Raw genomic sequence first — 20,986 nt, 5'->3', positions numbered from 1 at the left:
ACCTAAAGAGTCAACAGTGGGAAGCAAAGGGTGCAGATGGAAGTAAGCCTTTATTGCATTTCAAAATTTTCAGATAAAAAATCTCATAATACCGTGAGGTCGTGGGTTGTTATTTATGAGTGTTTGGGATTTCTAGTCCTCTCTGCACCTACCTCTAGCATCACCCTTCTCTTCTCCCCAGAATGAAAGCCCCGCTCTCTCCTTGCTGTAGATCCACCTTCTCTCCTATGCCTTCACTGCCCCACTTTAAAGCCCGCAGAGCCATGCTGTATCATTCTGGGTTGTTTCTCTCTTTACCACTGCAGAATCCAAATAACTTGTCAACACGCTGATGGTATTTTTTCTCCAGCCCTTCTCCAAACATATCCAGGGTCGCATCTTCTGAGACGATTTTTCACAACTCTCTGCAAACACCACAGGCTCCCAGGCAAAAGTCTTGTAAGGACAAGGGAGTGAATCTCTTTGGGCAGCAACATGACACGGAAGGGTTTTTACCCTGTAACCTGTACTAGGTTAATGCACGCTGGGTCGTAAGACCTGTACCTGGTTACACATAGGGCAGGGCAACACCAGTTGCTTACAGAGGAAAATAAAAGGAGGGTAACTGCATGGTAACTCTTCTTTCTGTATGCTCTCACAGCCCGCAGGACTTTGCAGACTGGGAACTCCCTTCCAGACAGGCTTCCAGTCATGATTCAAAGACTCCAGAAGAGAGAGGACCTTTCCCTTCACGTGGTAGCTTGTTTCTGTGATTATTAGTCACTCTTCATTGTCTGTCTCCTGTTATTCTCTGCCAGAATACCTGGTATACTTTTCCTCAGGAAGGAAATCATACTACAGTCAGGTCACGTCTCTTTTTGCCTTTTGATAAATTAAGCAGTTTGACCTCATTAAATTACGGAGATCTCCAGCCTCTGGATCATGTCTGATTCAAAATTATTTTTAAAACACAGGTCGTGAAGCAGTGAATGGTTTCCCAGCATGGGGCCCACCCAAATCACAAAGAGAGGTCTCCTCACTTCTGCTGCTTAGTCCTGTCATTGCATGGTCAGGCACCGTGTCAGATCCATTGCTGTGGCCTGGCCCACTGGGATTTTCTGTCTGATATGATCCCTAAATCCTTTTCAGATCACCACTTTTGGGGACTGAAAGATGTTCCCTGCGGACATGGACATATCTACCCTGCGGACATCTTTTCCTGTTCAGAGCCATACAATTTGCTTTCAGTTGTCTTACAAGAAGTTTTATGAGAATGACCACCTTACTGAATACAGCAGATCATTCTGTGCTGGTCCTAACCTCATTATTTTTAATACCCTAATAACATTTGTGTCCTCAGAAGACTGTGTCAGAATAAACTGTATCTATTCACCAAGCACTGAATAAAGTGTTGACTCGTACCTGACCCGGGACTCATTCCTGGGCATCCACATAATAAAGACCTCCATTCAGTGGTGGACTTCCAGGGGCAGCCCCCTTTGCATGTGGTAAAACGTGGTTAATCAATTCACTTAATCTCCTGCTCTGTTAATGTTGCATAATGCTATTTTTTTCTCACCAGAATGTTTTGGGGTATTAATGCCTCCAGGAACCTAGATAGATCTAAGCCATCACCTTTTCCAAAAAAAAACCCATAGTCACATCAAAGACTGACGAGAACAAAACAAGTTTATGCAGCAAGATCAGTTTCCTCCAAATCAGACTGATTGGCATTAGCTGGAGAATCTCATATCAGCTCCTCTCTTGCCTAGAAATGTTCAGGTTCTCTGTTTGCTCTTTACAAATACCGGCACAGCGCTGCTCTTCTCCAGCCTTCTGGGAAGTCTCTGATATTCCAGAGCTTATTATAACCAGAGGTTTTGTGAGCAACAGGACCGAGGAACCCGGCTTCTGTTTGGATGCGTTGCCTATATTTTCTATATTTCCCACTGCCATGCCATCGACCAGGGTATCTCGATGACACCCCTTCTGCAGTCTGCCACAGCTGCGAGTCCTTTCCCCTTGCGCGTAGCCTGTGTCACTGGGCTACTTGTCCAGTGCTCTCTGACATACACAGCTTTCTCCATATTTTCTGCTTAATTTATTTTGGCCTGCTGGCTGGACTCCTCTGACCGGTGGGGTTTTGCCCAGCAGCGTGGCTACGGGCTCTCCTCCAGCACAGTCACTGACAGCATCTCTCCTCTGTCAGGCTGCCAGTTTTCATACAACTTACTGGAGCTTATTTACCTTTCAGACTCTGTTTCTTTTGTCAAACCTGGCTGAACACGGCCCATGGCAACTGACAGACAAGCAGATGGACAGACAGATAGCAGGGCAACCGTAGAGGCCTCACTGCCCTCAGGACACAATGCTAAATAAGAACAGCAGTGGTCCACTTGGCCTCAGGACTCTGGTGGAAATGATCTGTACACGATGACTGTGCCAGACAGAAATAACAGCCTTGTGTCCTTCCCAGTTAAGATGGGGCAGGAAGGTACTTCTTTGTCCTCATTGATCCTTGTACAAATCCTGGCCAAATATACAGCAGAGAGAATTTTTACACTTCCATCTTTTTTCCATCACTACACCTTAACATGAACACCCTGAGTAATACTTCATGCTTAACATCGCTTTCGTTATCCTCTTTCCACAGCTATGCACCTGCACCTCCACCAGCCCACTTGACTCCATCTCTTCACTCAGATTTCCCTGTAATTTCTTGCTAGCTTTCCTTTGAGCCCACCCCATCCAAAGTACCTCATTTCACCACTCTGCTGGTCCAAACCTGTGCTCTGAAACAAGCATGCCTTTCCCTTTATGTCCTGATGTAAGTGTGACATCAGCCCTTGTGCTCGCCGTTCCTGTCACCTCGATGGCTTTCCTGACTTCCCTCACACCTCCCAGGGTCTCCTCGGTCCCTACAGCACCTTCCTCCTCCTCATTCTCTTCCCTGTCTCTGGCTCCTTTTGCTTCCTCCTGCAGTTTTGCTCTTCAGGGGGATTTTCAGTGTTTGCGTCATCTGGATTTTCGCCCTTTAACTGACCTTTCCCCGGTTGAATTTTCTCGTCTGTTTTGTGCTTCCCAATTATACTAAACACATTCATCATAATTCGAAAAGGTCAGAAAGAGCCTCCGTGGCTGAGGTAGCCCCTTCCAGAGCTTTCTACCCTCAGCTACCCCCCAATAAGCAGCAGGAGGGTGCAGAGGGCAGGGAGCTGGACAGAGCTCGCAGAGCACGAGGGTGCAGACGGAGCCTGCGGTGGGTGAGAAGCACGCCTTGGTTGTGCCAGGGGCTGCCCCGGCCGCATCCGTACAGGTGGTTGTGGGCAAGCGTGCAAGGATTGGCTGGGCGAGCCTTGTACAGATCACTTGTACGAGTCCCAGGAGGGTGAGAGATGAAAAGGCTGGCGAACGCGACAGAAGCCCAGATAATCTCTGACATAAAGCCCCGTGTACGTGCGGGGGACAAAAGCCGAGGCGCTCAGCCACGTATATGCCTGTTGACACACAATGGCATTTGTCTCGCCCAGCCCCAGGCTGTGACAGCTCCCCAGGCAGCGCCGTCCTCCCGTGCCCCGACCACGGTGGGCGCTGACACCGGGGCACGCACGTGCCGACCCATCCAGCCGCACACAGCCATGTGCAAATCCCGTTGACTCCCCCAAACGCTTACAAAAGCTCGCTCGAAACATGAAAGCCTTGGTGCGTGAAAGGTGAGTTCAGCCTGGTTCGCTGCCAGGGGAGCTCGTGGAAGGCCTGAAGAGCAGCCGAGCACCCTCGGGTGCTGCCACGAGTTGGGCACGGTCTGTTCCGGGCGTCGTGCTGCGCCCGGGCTCGGTGCTGTGTCTGTTACCAGTGTCCATCCCTGATGGAGTGGCGGGTTGCTTTATAGATCGGTGCTGTCTCCGCTATTCCTTTCTGTTTTGCCAGGGTCAGACGCGGTCCTCCCTCATCACTTCATGATGAAAAGTTTGATTGTTCCTGAGGAAATTACTTCCTCGTTTGTCAGTCCCTGGAGTGGAAGCCGTCTTTCTGCCCCCGACTTTCTTCTCTCGCCCAGCGGGTCGCTCGGCAGCCGCCTTCCGGCTTGGACCGCGCCTTCTGCCTGGTCCTTGGTGGTTGGGGGGGAGATTTTCCCCGGGAAACACCCGGCCCCTCGGAGGCACGCCACCCCCCCCGGGCTCTCCTCTCGCCGGCACGTCCCCGCCGCTCCCGGACGCGTCCCATCGATCCCCGGCACAGGGACGCGCCCGGGGATGCGCTCAGCCGAGCGGGGCGGTCCCGCGGCCCGGGCAGAGCCCCCCCTGCTCCCGCAGCCCCCCCCCCCACGTCCCCACCTCGACGGCCGCAGAGGCGCCCCCCTCGAGGGGCACGGCGGCGGCGGCGAGCCCCGGGGCGGGGGGGGGGGGACGGGGGGGGGCGTCGCGGGGAGGGGGGGTCCCGGGGGACGGAGCCGTCCGGGGGTAGGCGGGCGGCGGGGAGATGGGGGGGGGAGCGGCGGGTCCCTTGGAGACACCTCTCTCCATGGCAACCTAATCGCTTCCTGTGAGGAGCCCGAAATAACCGGCACGACGGGAGAGGCGCGGAGCGGGCAGCGGCGGCGGGGAGGCGGCGGCGGCGGCGGGCAGGTCCGGCGGGGCGGCCCGGGGGAAGGATGGGGGGGGGGGGGGGGGTCGGGAACCGGGGAGCCCTCGCCCACCCCGCAGGCGGGGAAGGGCTGCGGGGCCGGGGGGCGGCAGGGCACGGGGCATCCCCCCCCCCCCCCCCCCCCTCCGCCCCCGGTGGTGCTGCCCCCGTCGGGGCTGCCCCCCGGTGGGCGCCCCTCGGACCGCAGCAGGGCTCGGGGGCGGCGGTGTCGGGCCGCGGCCGTGCCAGCAGCCATGGGGTTAACGGGAGGCTGCGAGCGAGGGAGACGGAGACGGAGAGAGAGAAAGAGGGGCTGGACCAGTCCTCGGCAGCTGTTTATTTCAAGGCATCTCTCGCTCCCTCTCCCTCAGCCAGGGCTGAGCCTCGCCGAGCCTTCCTCCTCCTCCTCCTCCTCTCCCTCCTCCTCTCCTCCTCCTCCTCTCCTTCCTTCGTCCTGGCCATGAGAGGCACCGGCAGCGGCAGCCGCGCTCCCCCGGTCCCCCGCTCCGCCGCCCCGGCTGCGCCCCACTCGTCTCCCCGCAAGGTAAGTTCAGCCTCAGCCCCGGCGTGGGCATGGGGCCGCAGGGGCGAGGGGCAGGGAGGGACGCGTGCCCGGCTACGAGTCATCCCTCGCCGTCTCCTTCCCCGTGTCCTTTCTCCCCCTTTTTCCTTTCCCCTCTCCCCATCTGGGTGCTCTGTCTCCTCCTTAGCCGGCTCTCCGTCCCCTCTGCCGTCCCCTCCTCTCTCGCTCTGGGGCAGGGGGTGCCCGATGGGCTGGCAGGGAGGGGGCACGTCCAAGGCATTGCTGCCTCTTGCCCTCCAGCTCCGGGCTCCATCACAGACCTGTTGTGCTGGAGCACTGGAGCCTCTGCTGAGCAAGGCGACTTCGGCCAAATTGGCGCAGCTGGAGAAAGGAAGCGGAGGGGTCAGTCCCTCCTCCCGCCCAGCCGAGGGTGCACCACACAAGAGAGACCAATTCGGATGTGGAGACTCCAGCACCTGAAGCACTTGGATGCCCGGGAACCGTAGGAAACTGGGAGGCAGAAGATTGGCAGACTCATGACATGTATTGCAGGCAGGCACTAGATGGCAGGGGACCGGCATCCTAGAGTGCTGGCTGGAATGGGGCCATGCTCACAGTTCCCAAATGCGGGGAGACTTGAGCTCAGAGGACCGCTGCTGGGGTTCACACGCCCGTTCCCTAGATACCGAGGTGTCCAAATGTGCAGGCGCTGCCACCCTTCCAGCCCCGGATTATGCCCTAGCCCAGGATTTCCATCCCCAGCCCGTAGGTGCTTGCCCCAGTGCCCTGTCACTGGAATTTCTGCCAGCGGTCACCGAGTGCTGCAGGACCTGCACTAACACCGGGCGAGCGCCACCGGCCCCTCCGCGGTCCTGGCCAGTCCTTCTGGGCACTACCACCAGCCTTCACAGCCTCAGACACCAGGTAGAGCACCCGACGCAAGGCACTGCATTCAGACTGCCAGCCCCCAAATCCAGCGTGCTCTGCAAGCTGTCGCCCCCAGCCCCATGCACAGCAGGAGCTCCTTCCCCAGATGGGCTTGGCATCTCCCACCACAGGGTACCAGCATTTGGCTTCATGCTCCCGGCTGTCTAAACTCCCCCGAGCGCAGCAGAATCGCCTCTCTGGGGCAGCTGCTCCAGGATTCCTCCCTTTCCCTGTCCCCACCCAGCCGAATACAGCAGGACGTACAATTCCTTTTCATCAGCACTGGGGTTCATGCTTCCTGCTACCACACCAGCGATGACTGCATCTCTGCAGCTTGGGCTGTGAACCCCAGGATGCTCACGGCCACTGAGAAAAACACAGGTGTGGGGCGCTCGGGGCACCAGGCGGTGTCGGGGGGTCTCACTGCCGGCACCTGAACTCGCTCCGCTCGATGCTCGGAGATAGCTGCTAGGCTCCACAGTCCCGGATCGCTGTCTCCTATCAGTAGCTGTCATCACAGCACCCTGATGCTGGCCGGGAGTTAAAAATGACAGGCAACCTAGCTTTCTCTCTCCGCGAGGAGGGCTGGGTCCCCCTCAGGTTTGTTTTGATTTTTTATTACTGTTTTGAGTGGGATCATTGCTGTGGGGGAGCTGGGCAAAGGAAGGATTTGCATGAAGCTCTCGGTGCTGCGGGGTTGCTAATGGCGAACGCTATTTCAGCCGGCAGTAAGTTTCATAATCTTGGCCCAGCTCCTGTGAATGTTCTGTTCCTCAGGGTCATGAGCCTCTTTCCCCTTCCTCCATCCCTTCCCCCTCTACCCAAACTGGTTGGCAATTTCATTGTTCCAGTGGAATATATCCGTCATGTGAGGTCATCGCTGCATAAGGAGAGGTGATTGATTGCTGAGGTCACTGGGGCCTGTCCCATGCTGGGCTTTGAATACTGGGCTGGAGACCTTGAGCTGGACTCTGTGCTCGCAGGAGGGCCGCTGGTGTGGGGTGCAGAGAGGCACGGTGATGCATTCCCGGCAGATTGAGTGGCTGAGCAAACAGACTGCTGCATTCTGAACTAGCTGGAGCGCTCAGAGAGCAGACGGCTCCATTCCTAGAGGCATAGTATCACAGCAGTCAAGCCCGAGATGCTAGAGAAATACAGATAGATCATCGTCTGCCAGCCGAGCCAGGCAGAATCGGGTGCAACTCTCTCCCCATCCCCAGATGGAAGGAGGCTAGCCGCTTCTCGCTGACACGTCCTGCGTGTGCTCGGCTTCGCCCAATTGCTCCCCGGTCAGAGCTGATCTCTGCTAAGCATCAAGAAAGCTGTGAGATTCTCAGATTTTAAGGCCAGGGGGACCGTTTTGATCATCTAGTCTGACCTGCAGCATTGCACAGGCCAGAAAATTTCACCAATTTCATTTCCTGCGTCAAACCCATAACCTCTGATTGAACTACAGCGTCTCTTTGAGAAATACAGCTGTGTAAAGGCTTCAGGCAGGAGGGAATACACCGCCTCCCTAGGTAAATTGCACTAGTGTGTGACCCTCTTTATTAATAGTATTGTTCCTCATTTGAATTTGTCAAACTTCAGCATTTTGTAACAGAAGGTTACAGATTGCATTTGATGTGAGCGAGCTACAGCATGGGTATTGCCTGCACGCGCCTGGCACCTCAGCTCTTTTATTCCAGTGATAACTTTTGTATTTCAATAAGATTTCTCTTGGGGACCACTGCATGCTAGAGTCCTGGACATGTAGGAGTTATCCTCCATGAATCCCAGGGCTTCACCAGGGCAGAGTAGCACCTGAACTCCAGAGTTCAGGATGTCACTTCTACGGTTTAGCCTGTGCTTCCTGCTCAGAGCAGGCACGCAGCAGGCTCTGCTCCTAGACAATAGTTAGGATGTAGGTTCCCATTCCCCTTGGAGAAGTGGCATGCGTGCTTTGGGGCACGGCTGCTGAGATCTGCTCTCTCACATCCCAGCAGCAGTGGGTCTGGGCTGCAGGAGACCTACCAAGAGGGAGGAAGCATGGCTGGGTCACTGACGTTGGGGAACAGAAGAAGGACTTGTGCTTTCATCCTGCAAATTCAGTGAGAGCAGCTCCTAATAGACTAGCCCCAGATCTGTAGTCTGGCCCTGTAGTGGGGTCCGCATGCAATAGCAACGAGCAATGTAATTCCTCCTCCTAGCTTCCAAGCACCAAGATTCACAAACGGAGCTCAGTGAAGTGCCCTGGGGAAATAGCTTTGTCATTCACTCTCTGTCATCTGTGCATAACAGGACACTGGAACACTGCAATGAAGGCCCTGTACCTAGAGTGAAAGCACGCAGGTCCATCTTTGGACCCTGGGACCAGCTCTGTCCATTTTTTATCACAATTAGACCCGGGAGACGGACCTGAAAGCAAAAGCCGTGCCAGGCGGTACTGATGCAGAAATCCAGTCTCTGCTCTGGCATACAACAGCCTCCTGAAAGGTGTAAGGTGCAACGATACTGGGACTCGTACCTCCAGGCAGTAAGACTATTTGAGCCCGCTCCTCCTCTCCGAAGATGTACTGTTTTATTCAACATCCACAATGGGATACAGAGATGAATCAAGGACATTTGCTGTGCTTGCCCTCAAGCACAACAGAGTTTGTGCCCAGGACACAATTCCTACTGCCAGCAGCTAACCGAAGAGTGCCCCAGACATGTTTTATCTGCTGCTGTGCTGGTAAGCCACAGGGATCTATGTCCACGCTCTGCTGTGAGCATTGGTACTCCATGCGCAGTGGAGCCTAGCCCTTGCTGGCTGGCGAATCAGCTGGAGTTCCTGCTCCTTTGCTCTCATGGCATTCATGCTACAGGAGACAGCTCTGTGCTCCTCCACAAAAGACACCTGGCTGTGCTTGTGCCAGGGCACACTCTCAGTCTCTGTCCCCAATATCATTAACAAACCAGAATGCTGACTGATACCATCTCAGTCCTGCACTCATCTGGAGCTGCCTTTGGGGTAGAGCCTCCAGGATTCACCTCCTCCTCACTGACTGCAGCAGGATCTGTGCACAAGAGTGCCTGAGGTCTGAGCCTTGCACCCAGTTTCCAGCCTGTCACAAACACAGCAGTATGTGTACGGGAGGAGACCAGTGCTGGGCTCACTCTTGCCCCTCTGGTCCAGTAACAGCCATAACCAGCTCCCTAGGGCTGAAATTCAGGCTTCCAGGTGATAAAGCAAGCACAACTTGGGTCTGTAGGGATCCTTATTCCCAGGCTTTAGACCCTGGGAATGCTCGGTCCTGGGTGCTCTTCTGGAGTGCCCAAATACAGCCAAGCAGTACAGCGATTTCTGCTTCTGCGGTGGTACTGCCCAGATTCACATCTCCTGTTGCCTGATGCAAAAAACCACGCATGCACCCTCCGAAGACCAGGGCTGTTAGCTGATAATGCGGTTGCAGGGCATGGCTCTTCATCACGGGGAGCTACTCCCCAGTCCCAGCCATGGCCCCAGGCACTCCAGGCCACCTTGAAATCATCGGGACGGTTTGCGTGCACCCTAGCCTGGGGACTCACATGGAGAGGGATCCACGACACTTGGGATTCCCTCCCTTTCCAAGGTCCAAAAGAAATTCTGTCACAGATTTTTGTCTTGCCAGACATGATCTTCCACAGCGTCGTGATCATAATCCAGATGGCCAAGATCTTGCCAGCGCAAGGGAGCCTCTGGCTTTGGAAGAAACTTGCTCCATTCTGCTGCCTCTCTGCAGAGCTGCATTTTAATACCGAGTCCCCTCTAAGGCTTAGAGGTTCAGGAGCAAAGTACAAAGAAATGCTGAGAATAGCTGCTCTTTTCTCCTCATCTTCATCTCAGGATCTCTCCAGAGACTGATCTTGCCCCGGAGGGAAGGGCAGGGCACATTAGCCGACAATTCCTTTTTTCCTGTGAACTTTGTTTAAATATTTAACAGGAGGAAACTAAAAATATCCCCAGTTAATGCAGCAGGAGCCAGACAGCGGTTTGCTCCTGGGTGTCCTTCCTCCCAGCCCCTCTCCTCAGGTGCATGTCATGGGGCGCGAGCCCCCCAGCCCACAGCAAGCAGCGGGCTGCAAGAGGAAGGCCTGCTCCTCAGGAGGGGCTGCAGCGTCACCTAACAACATGGACCCAGCAGGGGAACGGCTATTACTCCTTGGGAGCATCAAGACGCAGCATGGTGGGCTCAGGGCTGGAGGTGCAGGGTGTTTGGTCTCCGTGTTGACTGCCTCCTGAGCCCCCTTGGCCCAGCACCCCCTTTTCCACGCCCCACAGCCGCATGAGGGCACGAATGTGGGTTGTCGGTGCTCACGCCTCCCCTTCACAGTGAAGGAACGGGCTGGATGTCTTGAATGATTTTTTCCCCGTGTGTGCGTGAGGTCTTTGTTGTGGAGCAAAATCCCGGGTCAGGTACACAGCAGCTCACTGGGGAAGGGCTGGCGCTGCGCCGCGTGCTGCCAAGGGAAGGTGCAGGCAGCATGAAGGGCAGCCGCGCTGCCGTGAGGATGATGCCGGAGGGTGGCGTGCGGCCGGTGCTGAAATCCTGCCGGGGTGCTGGCCCTTGCTCCGTGCCGCAGCTGCTGCCTAGCGCTGCTGGGTTTTGGGGATTGCTGGTGGGAGAGGCGGGGGAGGAAGGGAGGGACGGGACCTTGCTGAGGATACGTGGGTAAGGAGCATGGAAAGGTAATTCCGTGTTAGTGAGGAGGAAAGTAAATGCTAAATATTTGATAGGTATGTTTTTGCTCTTAAGTTCCTTAGTAAGGCTGGACTTTTCTGGCTGATTCACTCTCTCTTTCCCAATCTTCCCGGTTTATCACTTGCGAGCTTCCCCTCTCGCTCCCTCACCCCGGCAGACAATGAAGAGGCTCCTTTTTAATAAATGGATTACATGCTCTGCACTATAAATAAACACAAGAATTAAGATTCCAACCTGTTCTAGCGATAAGCAAACAAAGACGCCGAATCCCCCCCTCGGCCTTCAGACAGGAGAGTCCCCCGGGAGTCTGTGCACGCGTCTCCGCACGTGTATTCCAGAGGCGGATCACTTTTCCCTGGTGCATATGCTAGCGAGCATGCTTCTGTGGGCCGGGGGGAGCAGCCCTGGGCAGGGGAGTGGGTGCATGTGCATGCTCTGCCTCGCTCTGCCTGCCGGGGCTGGCACCAGCAGCGGGGAGGGAGCGATGGCTGCGAGGTCCAGACGCAGCTCAAGCTCTCTCTCTTGCCTCCCAGTGAGGAGCATGAGGCGAGACCTCGCCGAGTGACGAGGCGCTGTTGCATCTGCGATGGAGCCTGGTGCCTGGTAGGTTCACGGCCCCCCCGCGCCTGCCAGCGATGCGGGAAGGAGGAAGGCATGTGGGCAGCAGGCTGCTGTCGGCTGCTCCACGACGGGCCTTCCCAGCAGGAGGGACGTCCAGATAATGCGCTCTTCCTCCTCCTCCTCCTCCTGCAGCAGGATGCCTCTCCTGGCCTCCTCCATCCACTCGCTGCAGCTATGGCACTTCCTCCTCCTGGTCTCCGCTGTCCCTCCGCCCGCCGCCTGGTCCCTGCGCCCTCGCAGCCCCGTGGCCACCCGGCCTCTCTGCGCTCGTCGGAGTCCCTCTGCCCACCGGCCCATTTGCATCTGGGACAGGACCTCGCTGCCGGAGCGGGATTTGCGCCTCACGGCGCCGCGCCAGCGGGCCCTGTCCCCCCGCGGTGGGGACCTGCGCCACGCCGTGCGGCTGAGACGCCAGGCAGCGGGGGCCCGGCCCGCCACCCCCTCTGGTTTCGAGGACGGCATGCCCTCCTCCCAGTACCCCTGGGCCATCGTGTGGGGCCCCACGGTGTCGGATGAGGACGGAGGGGACGCCAACTCAGCCAACCCGGGCTTCCCACCGCTGGGCTACACCTTCGTTTCACCACGGGGCATGGCGACGGCGCAGCCCAACTCCCACTCGCTGCTGCACAACGCGGGGCTCAACCTCCGCGAGACCCCGGCCACCCTACGGCCGTTCCTGTTTGGGCCCCGGGGGGAAGGTAGGTCTGCATTGTGCTTCTCCTGGCCCTGTTTTTGCAGAAGAAGCTCCTTCTGCAAAATTGTCCTTGCCCCAACACTTGCACTGCTGTTCTTGGGGGTCTGATGGGGGTGGCAGTCACACTGCCCCTCTCCCCTCTGCCTCACAGGTGTGGACCCCCAGCTCTACGTCACGATCACCATCTCTATCATCATTGTCCTGGTTGCCACCGGGATCATATTCAAGTTCTGGTGAGTGGGGCTTGGGGCCAATTGGGACTGTTTCGTAACGGTGCTCTGAGGCCATGTCGGTGGGCACAAGGACTGTGGGCTTGGGCACTGGAGAAAGCGTTTGACCCATGGGTGCAAGGGGCACTCATCGCCTTGCTGCTCTTCTCTCCAAAGCTGGGACCGCAACCAGAAGCGCCGGCGCCACTCCGGGCAGCAGAGTGGTGGGAGGCAGCAGGATAGCCAGCAGCCCCTCACGGACCTGTCCCCCACCACCGTCAGCATCCTGGGGCCCTACGGCGACTCCCTGACCCCCACGCCCGAGGCGGAGGAACCCAGGCATGGGCAGGAGGGTGCGGAGAAACTGGGGGGCCACGGGAAAAGCACTGCCTTCCAGCTCAACCGGTGAGTCCGCCGGGGAGCCAGGGAGCCGTGGGGTGGCAGGGGGCAGAGGAACAGCAGGCTAAGGGCGGGCAAGGCAGATCAACCTTCTGAGGAGGGCCCAGGCGAGGCTGGCTGGCTAGCGGGGACGCCGGGGCAGCATGAGCGCCCGTCTCTAATTCTTTTCCGATTCCCTTTTCCCCCCAGAATCCCACTGGTGAACCTGTGATGCACACGGGAGAAGCAGAGCTGGCTCCCCCACCCTCCTGTCACAACCGGGGAGCCCACACTTCTGCCGCCTCTGCTACCCCAGGAAAAAAAAAAAAACAATCTCCTTGTGCCACGGCCCGCTGCCACCGTTGTTAACTAACTCCACCGGGACGTGCCTGGGCAAACGGATGAGCCGGGCCTCGCTAGCATCCTGCGGGGGGAAGGTTGGGGACCCCCCCCGAGCAGGACAGGAGGATGAGCGAGCAGGATGGTGGGAGGGAAGGCGGCTGTCGGTGGTGTGAAATCGTAGCCTGCCCTGCCCCTGTCCTCGCACACACGCACACGCACTCTTTGACCTCCGTGACTCTCCCACCAGTGCATGCCTGACGTTGGGGGTAGGCGAGGTGGAAAGGCGTACCCCTGTCCCCGTGGGCCCGAGCCCTTCCGTGTGTCCCTTTCCATGTTGTGTGCTTTGACGTGAACGTCTGGAGTTCAGTGGCTGCAGCGATGCCTGCTGGGGTTCGGTCACCCCAAGCCAGGGCTCAGGTGATGGCAGGTCCTTCTGTTCCCAAGGTCTTGGCCTTCCCGAGGGTCCCAGGAGTGGGTGAGTCTTGGGAAGAAGAGGCTTATTTAGCACCTGACCTCCCTCAGCAACACATTTCCTTGAAGGAAACATTGCCCTGCTTTTAATATTCATTTCTTCCCATCTCCTTTCTGCTTAACACTCCTGTTTTCTGTCTTCAGCTTATATCTTTCATCTCTCAGTCCCCAATGTTTCTATTTTTTTCTCTCCATTCCTCCTCCCCTCCTTTCTTGCCAGTTAAGGATGGAAGAAGTTCCTTTTGCTTTCCAAATGTTTTGATCTCTTGGAAGCCTCCTCGCTGTCCCTTTCCACCCCCTCAGTCTACTTCATCAAGGTTTTATCTCTACTCTATGGAGGTGTTCTTTAGAAAATCATAGGTGAAGCCTTCTGCCCATAACGTCATTTAGCAAGGGTCCTGTCCATTGAGATACTGCCAAAGCAGCTAAAAGTGTCACAAGCAGATATAGCTGGGCACAAGGAGCATGAGTTTGGCTGGGCTGGGGTAGGGAATTGCTTTCGGACACTCCTGTCACAGGCAACAAGCAGCTGAGATGACTCTGTTTGCCTAGGATGGCAAAGAGCGATTTATAGATGACCTCGGGAGCGTTTGGAGGGTTGCCATGTACTGCTGGTAGGTTTCTCCTGGAATGCCTCGTGAGACAACACTTGCCAAGGGCATGAGAGAGGGGGTATCTATGCCGCAACCAGGCATGGGAGGCCGATTTCCACGGCAGTCCATTGACAATAGTTGCCCTCTCTTGGCTTTTGTGGACACCTTCAAAGAAATTTACAAACCCACGCTGACAGCCACTGAACTGAAATGATGCTGATTTAGGTAAGGTCACCCCCATGGTATACAAACACCTTCAGTTGCTGGGCTGATTGTGTCCAGAGACGGGAAATTCACCCACAATTTGAAGGCTCTAGTGCACCATACAAGGTCTTTGACAAAAAGTTTTCTGTCATCTCAGAGAATAGGAAATCGCCTTCCACCCTTTATCTCTGTAGTAAAAGCATATTCTTTATAGAACAAAGCACATGGAGTTTCCTATGAGGCCTGGTTCTGCCCATTTACCCAGCTGATCTGCTGGTGATCTCAGGTCCCACCTGACTCACCGTGAAGGACATTTAAATGAGAGTGTAAATTACAGTAAGCTTCGCAGAAAACAGTAGAGATTTGGAGAAAATGACAGGTCAAATAAAATTATCGGCTTATTAGAAGCACAGAATGGCTGAAAGATGTAGTTGGAAAAGGACTCTGGAGGTCTCCAGTCTAAGCACAGGTTCAGTCTCTGCTCACAGCAGGGGATATTATTGCTTTACTGTAAATCAATCTGTTACTGAGCCTTTATCCTTACTGAGGCCCCTCTCAAGGCTTTGGTGGACGTTCAAGCTGTGGATGGACAAACAAGGGGGCAGATGGCTGCTCCTGCCCACGGCCCCCCTCACCACCACCCCTGCCAGCTGAGGGCAGGTCAGGGGCTGTTCCCACTCACGCTGGCACAACCAGGGATGGAGATGGACATCAGCACACAGTCTGCACAGGGCTGAATTGGTTGCTGCGGGCAGTTTACAACATAACGCCTCAAACTGGTTTAAGTAATCTTCCAGACTGGATTAATTAGATTGCTCTTTGATCAATAGCGCTTGTTGAAATGAGGCCAGAGTTTAGACGCTACCACTTCAAGGGCTGTCCTCGGACTTTCCCTTTGCACACGCAGTGTGGAGAGAAGGTCTGCAAGAAAGTGGCAGGGCACTGCAGGGGGTGTAGTGAAAACAGTTTCCAACACTTGCTGCAGGGAAGCCCTGCACTCTGCTGGCCAGGCCTTTGTAAACTCTGCAAACACATCAGATTTAAGTGTTGTTTCTGTTTGATTGTTTGTTTGTTTGTTTTCCTTTAACGTGTCTCTGCTCTTGTTAAAAGTACCTCCAAGGAATGAAACCTATCATGGATGTTGTGGTAAGAGGGAAGATGGGAAATGCAGTAGAGAAAACTCTTATAATGACAGAAGTTTCGATATGCTGAATATCTTTTCCAACACCAATTCTTCTAGTCAAACATTTTTATGACGGTCGTTCACTCTCTCACATGAAACAGGTTAGATATGGGAAACAGCTTCATCGTTCTGCCCAAACTTTCATTGCTATGTTCTGTCCCTGGAGCAAAACATTCAAAACATGTTTGGCCACATAAGCTTCTTCCAGTCAATAAATAATCTCACTGGATCTGTTTTCTCCATGGCGGGAGCCTTATAAACCATCTTTCCCTATGCAGAATGGAGCCTGCCTGGTCCTCCAAGATTGTATTCTGTGAGATGCACACATGGACTGGTTGACAGCACTAGGTACAAAGCCAGGGCAGAGGCCAGCACCTTCTCAGTCACAAGCCGCAGGTTTCCCATCTTCCAGCTGACTGGAGGAAAAATATCTGGGTTAAATTTTTTCCAGTGGAAATTTTACAGAGAGAAAGGTGTGTAGGGAAAACTACTGCAAATGTTTGTAGGCTTGGGCTGAGCCTGTCCAACATTGCTGGCCAGTTAGCAGAACACATCTGGGTGGGCTGAGCAACTGTGTCTGTGCAAACTCCTCAAGGGACGTGGTTTTGTTAGCAGAAGGCTGGTCTCCCTGTGGGTGCAGTGGGAAGGAGGGAAGGCCTGGGGGACAATCCCTCCCCTCCGCCCTGCATTGTGTTGGAGCAGGAACCTGAGTCTCTCTCCCTGTTTACCCGACAGTGACATGACCACAAGGACAAATCCTGTTTGGGCTTCCCGATCTGGTTGGTCATGACGGGTAGGCAAGGGAACGGAGCTCAGACGTGTGCTTCCACACCTCTCCTCCAGTCCAGTTTACAGCGACACATCCAGCCAAGAGTTCCAGGGCTTCAGAGAGGGCTATCTACCTCTTCCTCTGTGGCACCTAAGTGCCCTTGTAAATCTGGCCCTTTCACCCGCCCACCCCTCCCTTCCCTGCTAAGGAAAAATGCTTGGAAAGGAGCTTTTTGTTCACTTCCCACACATTCTCAAATGAAAACATGATCACCTTTTGATTGGTCTGACTTAAACTGTGGTTTTGGTTTTCGCTCTGAAAAACACGCCTATGGCACAGCCTTAGAGATGAGTCCTGCAGCACAAAAGCCCTGGGCCAAACTCCAGCTCCCTGACCATGCCCCAGCTGACGTCCCACTGTAGTCCTGGCCCTACCTTGTCAAGACAATAGAGGGGAACCCCTTCTTTCACTGTCTGACAGCTCTCCATCCCTCCTTTCCTGTTGTTTTCCCACTCCCTGCTCCCATCTTGTACCATGGTCTCCCTCCTGGCTCTCTCTCCCCTCCTGCTGTTTCGCTCTCCTCACTCCTCTCTTGTTCTCTCTCTGCCATTTGGTCTTGTTCTGCCGCAGCTCCCATCCTTCTCTCCATCCTCCCTCCTGCTTCCCGCTTGGTCTCGCTCCCCCCCTCCCCTGCCCTTGTGCGCTGTGATATATATTTTTGTAGGATTTCTCTTCTCCTTGTGGTGAAATATTCAATTCTTGTGGGATGTTAGTTTCAACATTTTTAAATAAACCTTTGCAAAATACTGGAAGCAGAGCTCTTGCTGCTGTGGAAGAGGCCATAATGGAGGTGTCAGGGGTGGGGAGAGAGGGGCTTTGCCCTGGGCAGACCCCGGTGGGATGGGGGCTCAAGCATCTGCCATCCTATGGCCTTCTCCAGAGGGGTGGACAGGGCTATTTGGCCACGTGTCCCTCTCACCCTGGTTTCCTTAGTGGCCAGAGGGGTCTTTCAGCCCTCCTCACAGATTTCCACAGGAGCTCTCCTTTGCTCAAGGAAGCCGCAGGGGCCTCGCACACCCACCTCTCAGCCCCGAGTGGCTGTTTTTGCACCGGAGCTGCTGCCTCCCAGCCATGCTTTGGGGCTGCTTGTCACATGCTGATCTGTGCTGGGAGCCAGGGTGGCTGTGAGAGGTGAGAGAAGCTGGAGAGAGACGGAGAGATGCTGGAGCAGAAGCCTCCCTCACTCTGTTCCCCGCGGCTGCCTCCGCAATTTCTATTTACAGCCCTGCTGCCTCCCCTCCTGGCCACAGTGCCGCTGCTGTTGCTAGTTTCCAGGGCTGCTCTGTAATTAAGCATCCTCTGTCTCCTACGACTCCCCCACTTCGCCAGCTCCGTCAGTGATCGCTGCCGGGGTGGGCAAGGGGGGGGGGGGGGTGCTGGAGACCACGGCAGCGCTGGTGGCACCTCCAAAGGGCTCCCTCCCCGTGGGGCACCAGGGATGGCTGTCCCAGCGTCTGTGCTCGTGTGAGCGGCACCCCTTCTGCCCCCGTGCCGAGGGTGGGAGGAGGGAGTCCCTCAGCCCTGCTGCTTCAGCGGGCTGCTCGCCCATCCACTGCAAAAGGAGGCTGTGGGGCTGGGCAGGCTGGGGAGATGCGGCTGAAGGGGTGAGAAATTCTCACCGTGCTGACATTACAGGCTCACACGCTTGTCAGCGCAGTGAAATGTCTTGCATAAACCTCAGCTGCTTCCAGCCAGTGCTTCATCCCTTCCTGCTGGCTTCTCTGTCAGCAGATGCGCTTTCTCCAGTGCCCTCTCCACAGAGGCTGAGGCTACGGGCACTCAGTGAAACCTTCCTTTCCTTCACCAGGAGAAGCTCCCCGAGGTGACCCTTTTTCTTCTGATCTCCTGAAGCTCTGACTCCCTGGTCTAGTCCCTTCTCACCAACACTTCCCACTACTTCTTGCCCACCTGCTCGCTTTGACTTCCCAGCCTTCCAGCCTGCTCCCAGCCCTGCCTCCTTCCCCAGCACCTTGCTCACTGATGGGGAGCTAGGAGGGGGAGCTGCCTGCTGAACAAGGGGCAGTGGAGATGGGAGGAATGGATGCGATCAAATAAATCAAAGAAGAACACCTAAGAACTGCACAAGCACAACAAAACACATGAAAGCCCCCCAGCAAGGGGTCAGAAACCAAGCACGAGGTATTGCTGAGCACTGTGATTTCCTGACAAAGAGAGTACCTCGGAAACACATTATGAAAACAGCTCCCAAAGCTGGGACTCCCTCCAGCTGAACACTTTCTGTAACCTGCAATAAATTGTCCCATTATATTTAAAAACAAACAAACATGACAAACTAAGGTAATGGTCTGCTGGCAGCGCCTGTCAATGTAAGGATCTCATAGTGAGCTGCAGTACTCGCTTGCCTCCTCTGCTCAGGGAACTTCTCCAGACCTGGGGCTGGGAGTGAGGCCACTACACGCTCTGTGCTGCTCTTCCCCATGGGGCTATCATGCTGCTCACCACTGCTCTGTGGTAATGCCTTCATAGCATGCCCCGTGAGACAACTGGCCCTGTGTTACGAGCATGAGGGTAGAGGTGGGAAAGCACCTGTTGGGCATCGCTGTTCTCTTCAGGCCTACCATACAGACACGGCATGGTGGCAGAGGGGACGATAACTTAAGTTGGAGGTGTCTCCTCGCCCAGCTAAAGGGATGTTGTTGTGCAGACGGTGATTTAATTAGGAGCAACGCACAACTTAAGGTTGCCTTGAAGAATGACCCTGAAACAAGCTCATTTTAGTGTCACGTAAAGGAGCTGAGTGGTTCCCTTGGTTCGCTCTTGCTTTGAACCTCAGAGGCAGAGCTGAATCTTTATCAAGGGCTGCTGTGTCTCCGAGTGCACGTTTCACTTGGTGAATAATAGGCCATTCAGTGACGCACTCCACATTGATCCAAAGCCCATCTTTCTCAGGGAGTGACCGGAATACAAGCAAAACCATCTTCAACTTCAGATCAATCCCCACGAGGGATCTGGCAGGGAAACAAATGCCAGTCCCTGCTCCAGGGACCTGTCTTGCATTTCTGTGGCTCCTAGTTAGGGCTCCAGTGGATGGAGGGCAGTTACTCTAGGGCAGCCAGTCTAGCTTGAAGTCCAGGCTTTGTCAAGGGCTGGATATACCACGAAGGTTCAACAAACAAGCAAGCCTGGGGTGACTCAATTTCTGAATGTCAGAAGGACATAGCTTGATGTCTGCAGCATGCACTGGTCAAATCTGCATTACAGCCTGGCTGGAGAGCTGGTTGGTTTCCATGTTAGTTTACCCAAGAAAAGTGCCTGGATAAGCATCATGATTCTCTCGGGTACCATCTGAGCCTTGGTAAAGTGACCAAGGCAGTAGGATCTTTGTGAGCTCCTCCTAAATCAAGGGACAGTCTGTGGTGAGTGTCCTCTGCTACCATCAGGGAAATCAATCTAGACAGGTTAGTGCACCGTTAACACGTGCAGATTAGTCTGAATGTGTTCACACCTACAGTGGAGGCTTGCACCATTAGATTGACTCAGAGCCATTTGACAACACCGGAGTGAGTTATTTAAGCCTGAAATGGTTTCTTTCTGATGCCTTTTTCTGCCTTAGAGATTTCATTCATGTGTGACATAATGCATGTGAGTGAACATCACGCAGATGAGGTCTGAGGCTCCGCTTAGCATGGCCCTGTGTTCGTGGATACACAGCAGGAACTGTCAGAGGTGGTAGAGAGGTGTTATTCCTGCCTTTACAGTGAGACTGCTCTTACACCAAGCATCAGGACATCCATGGCAAAACTGAGGACCAAAAGACTGACCTATAGCCAAATGCTGGTTTCTTGTAGCTACTCATGTTGGCCAACTTACTTGTGGCTATCTAAAAAACATGGTGCAGTAAATCTGAGTGCAGCAGATGAGGAAGAGACAGATTTTTTCATGGTACCTGCTACTTACAGGAGGGCTGGGATGAAGTGGTGACTGAGGATAATAACAGTGCCTCTGGCAGGGCTTTGGTGACAGTAGTTTGACGCTCAGGCAGTACCATGGAGAAAAACGCACAGCCTAACCAAAACACAAGGAGCTGAAGCCATTCAGGAAAGGCCTAAAGGAAGAGAGTTATGAGGTAGAAGGAATATGAGGGAGGCCAGGAAAAGACAGGTTGAGGAGAGAGAGGGCAGAACCATGAATTTTGACTAGGATTAAAAGATGGAGCAGGAAGGGGAACTAGAGTCGGAGGAAGCGATCAGGATGGAAATTTAGAGCTAGGGGAGCTTTAAAAGGACTCAGTAAACAAGAACAGATGGATGAAGCAGGGGTCTGGGAGCTCACAGGTATGAGGGTGCTGCTGATTCTGAAGCCCTTGTTTAGGGCAGACCCAGCTCCCCCGATCCTTGCAGTTATCTCAGGAGCAGCGACCCGAGCCCCCCCAGCCCACCTTGTTTGGAGGTAGTGGGGAGCAGAGGCTATTGCACATGCTGGTGGCTCAGCCCTCAGAGCTGAGACTCACTGCTGTAATGGGGACACAAGCCAAGACCCAGACCGTGTGTCAGAGACGAAGGATTGTCATGAAAGGTAGGTCAAGAGGTGAAAGTCCATTTTGCAGTTTAAAGATCTCACTCCTCCTGACATTCACTCCAAAAGATGATGCATTCCCATGTTGTTTCCTTTTCTTGTCATCTTCCTTTCTTGGTGTTAACTGTTCGGTTATCATTTTCCAGGAGCTGAGGTGGAGGCTGTGTC

At 54.8% G+C, this 20,986-nt stretch overlaps 1 protein-coding gene across 4 annotated transcripts; it reads left to right on the top strand.

Moving 5' to 3' along the window:
• Window positions 1-4,424: 4,424 nt before the first annotated feature.
• Window positions 4,425-17,035, top strand: PIANP (PILR alpha associated neural protein). Of its 4 annotated transcripts, none has more exons than XM_080554008.1 (7): window positions 4,425-4,442; window positions 4,977-5,149; window positions 11,292-11,361; window positions 11,512-12,077; window positions 12,225-12,306; window positions 12,460-12,687; window positions 12,871-17,035. In XM_080554008.1, exons 3-7 carry the CDS (start codon window positions 11,345-11,347, stop codon window positions 12,890-12,892), a joined length of 915 nt encoding a protein of 304 aa, XP_080410134.1. In that variant the 5' UTR covers window positions 4,425-4,442; window positions 4,977-5,149; window positions 11,292-11,344; the 3' UTR covers window positions 12,893-17,035. The 4 variants fall into 4 exon arrangements, with proteins under 4 accessions (XP_080410134.1, XP_080410137.1, XP_080410136.1 ...); XM_080554011.1 differs by having other exon boundaries at window positions 4,977-10,472; XM_080554010.1 differs by lacking the exon at window positions 4,425-4,442 and adding an exon at window positions 4,484-4,607.
• The last annotated feature ends 3,951 nt before the right edge of the window (window positions 17,036-20,986 follow it).

Source organism: Anser brachyrhynchus (genome assembly GCF_964034855.1).
Source record: "Anser brachyrhynchus genome assembly, chromosome: 1".
NCBI classification, from domain to species: domain Eukaryota; kingdom Metazoa; phylum Chordata; class Aves; order Anseriformes; family Anatidae; genus Anser; species Anser brachyrhynchus.
The sequence above is the reverse complement of the archived record's forward strand: the minus strand, read 5'-3'. Positions and strand labels throughout refer to the sequence as shown.

Bases quoted from the DNA above. Each gene is read 5' to 3' on its own strand.
- PIANP (XM_080554008.1), top strand. The intron at 12,078-12,224 runs GTAGGTCTGCAT...TCTGCCTCACAG, and splicing joins GTTTGGGCCCCGGGGGGAAG to GTGTGGACCCCCAGCTCTAC. The intron at 12,688-12,870 runs GTGAGTCCGCCG...TTTTCCCCCCAG, and splicing joins ACTGCCTTCCAGCTCAACCG to AATCCCACTGGTGAACCTGT.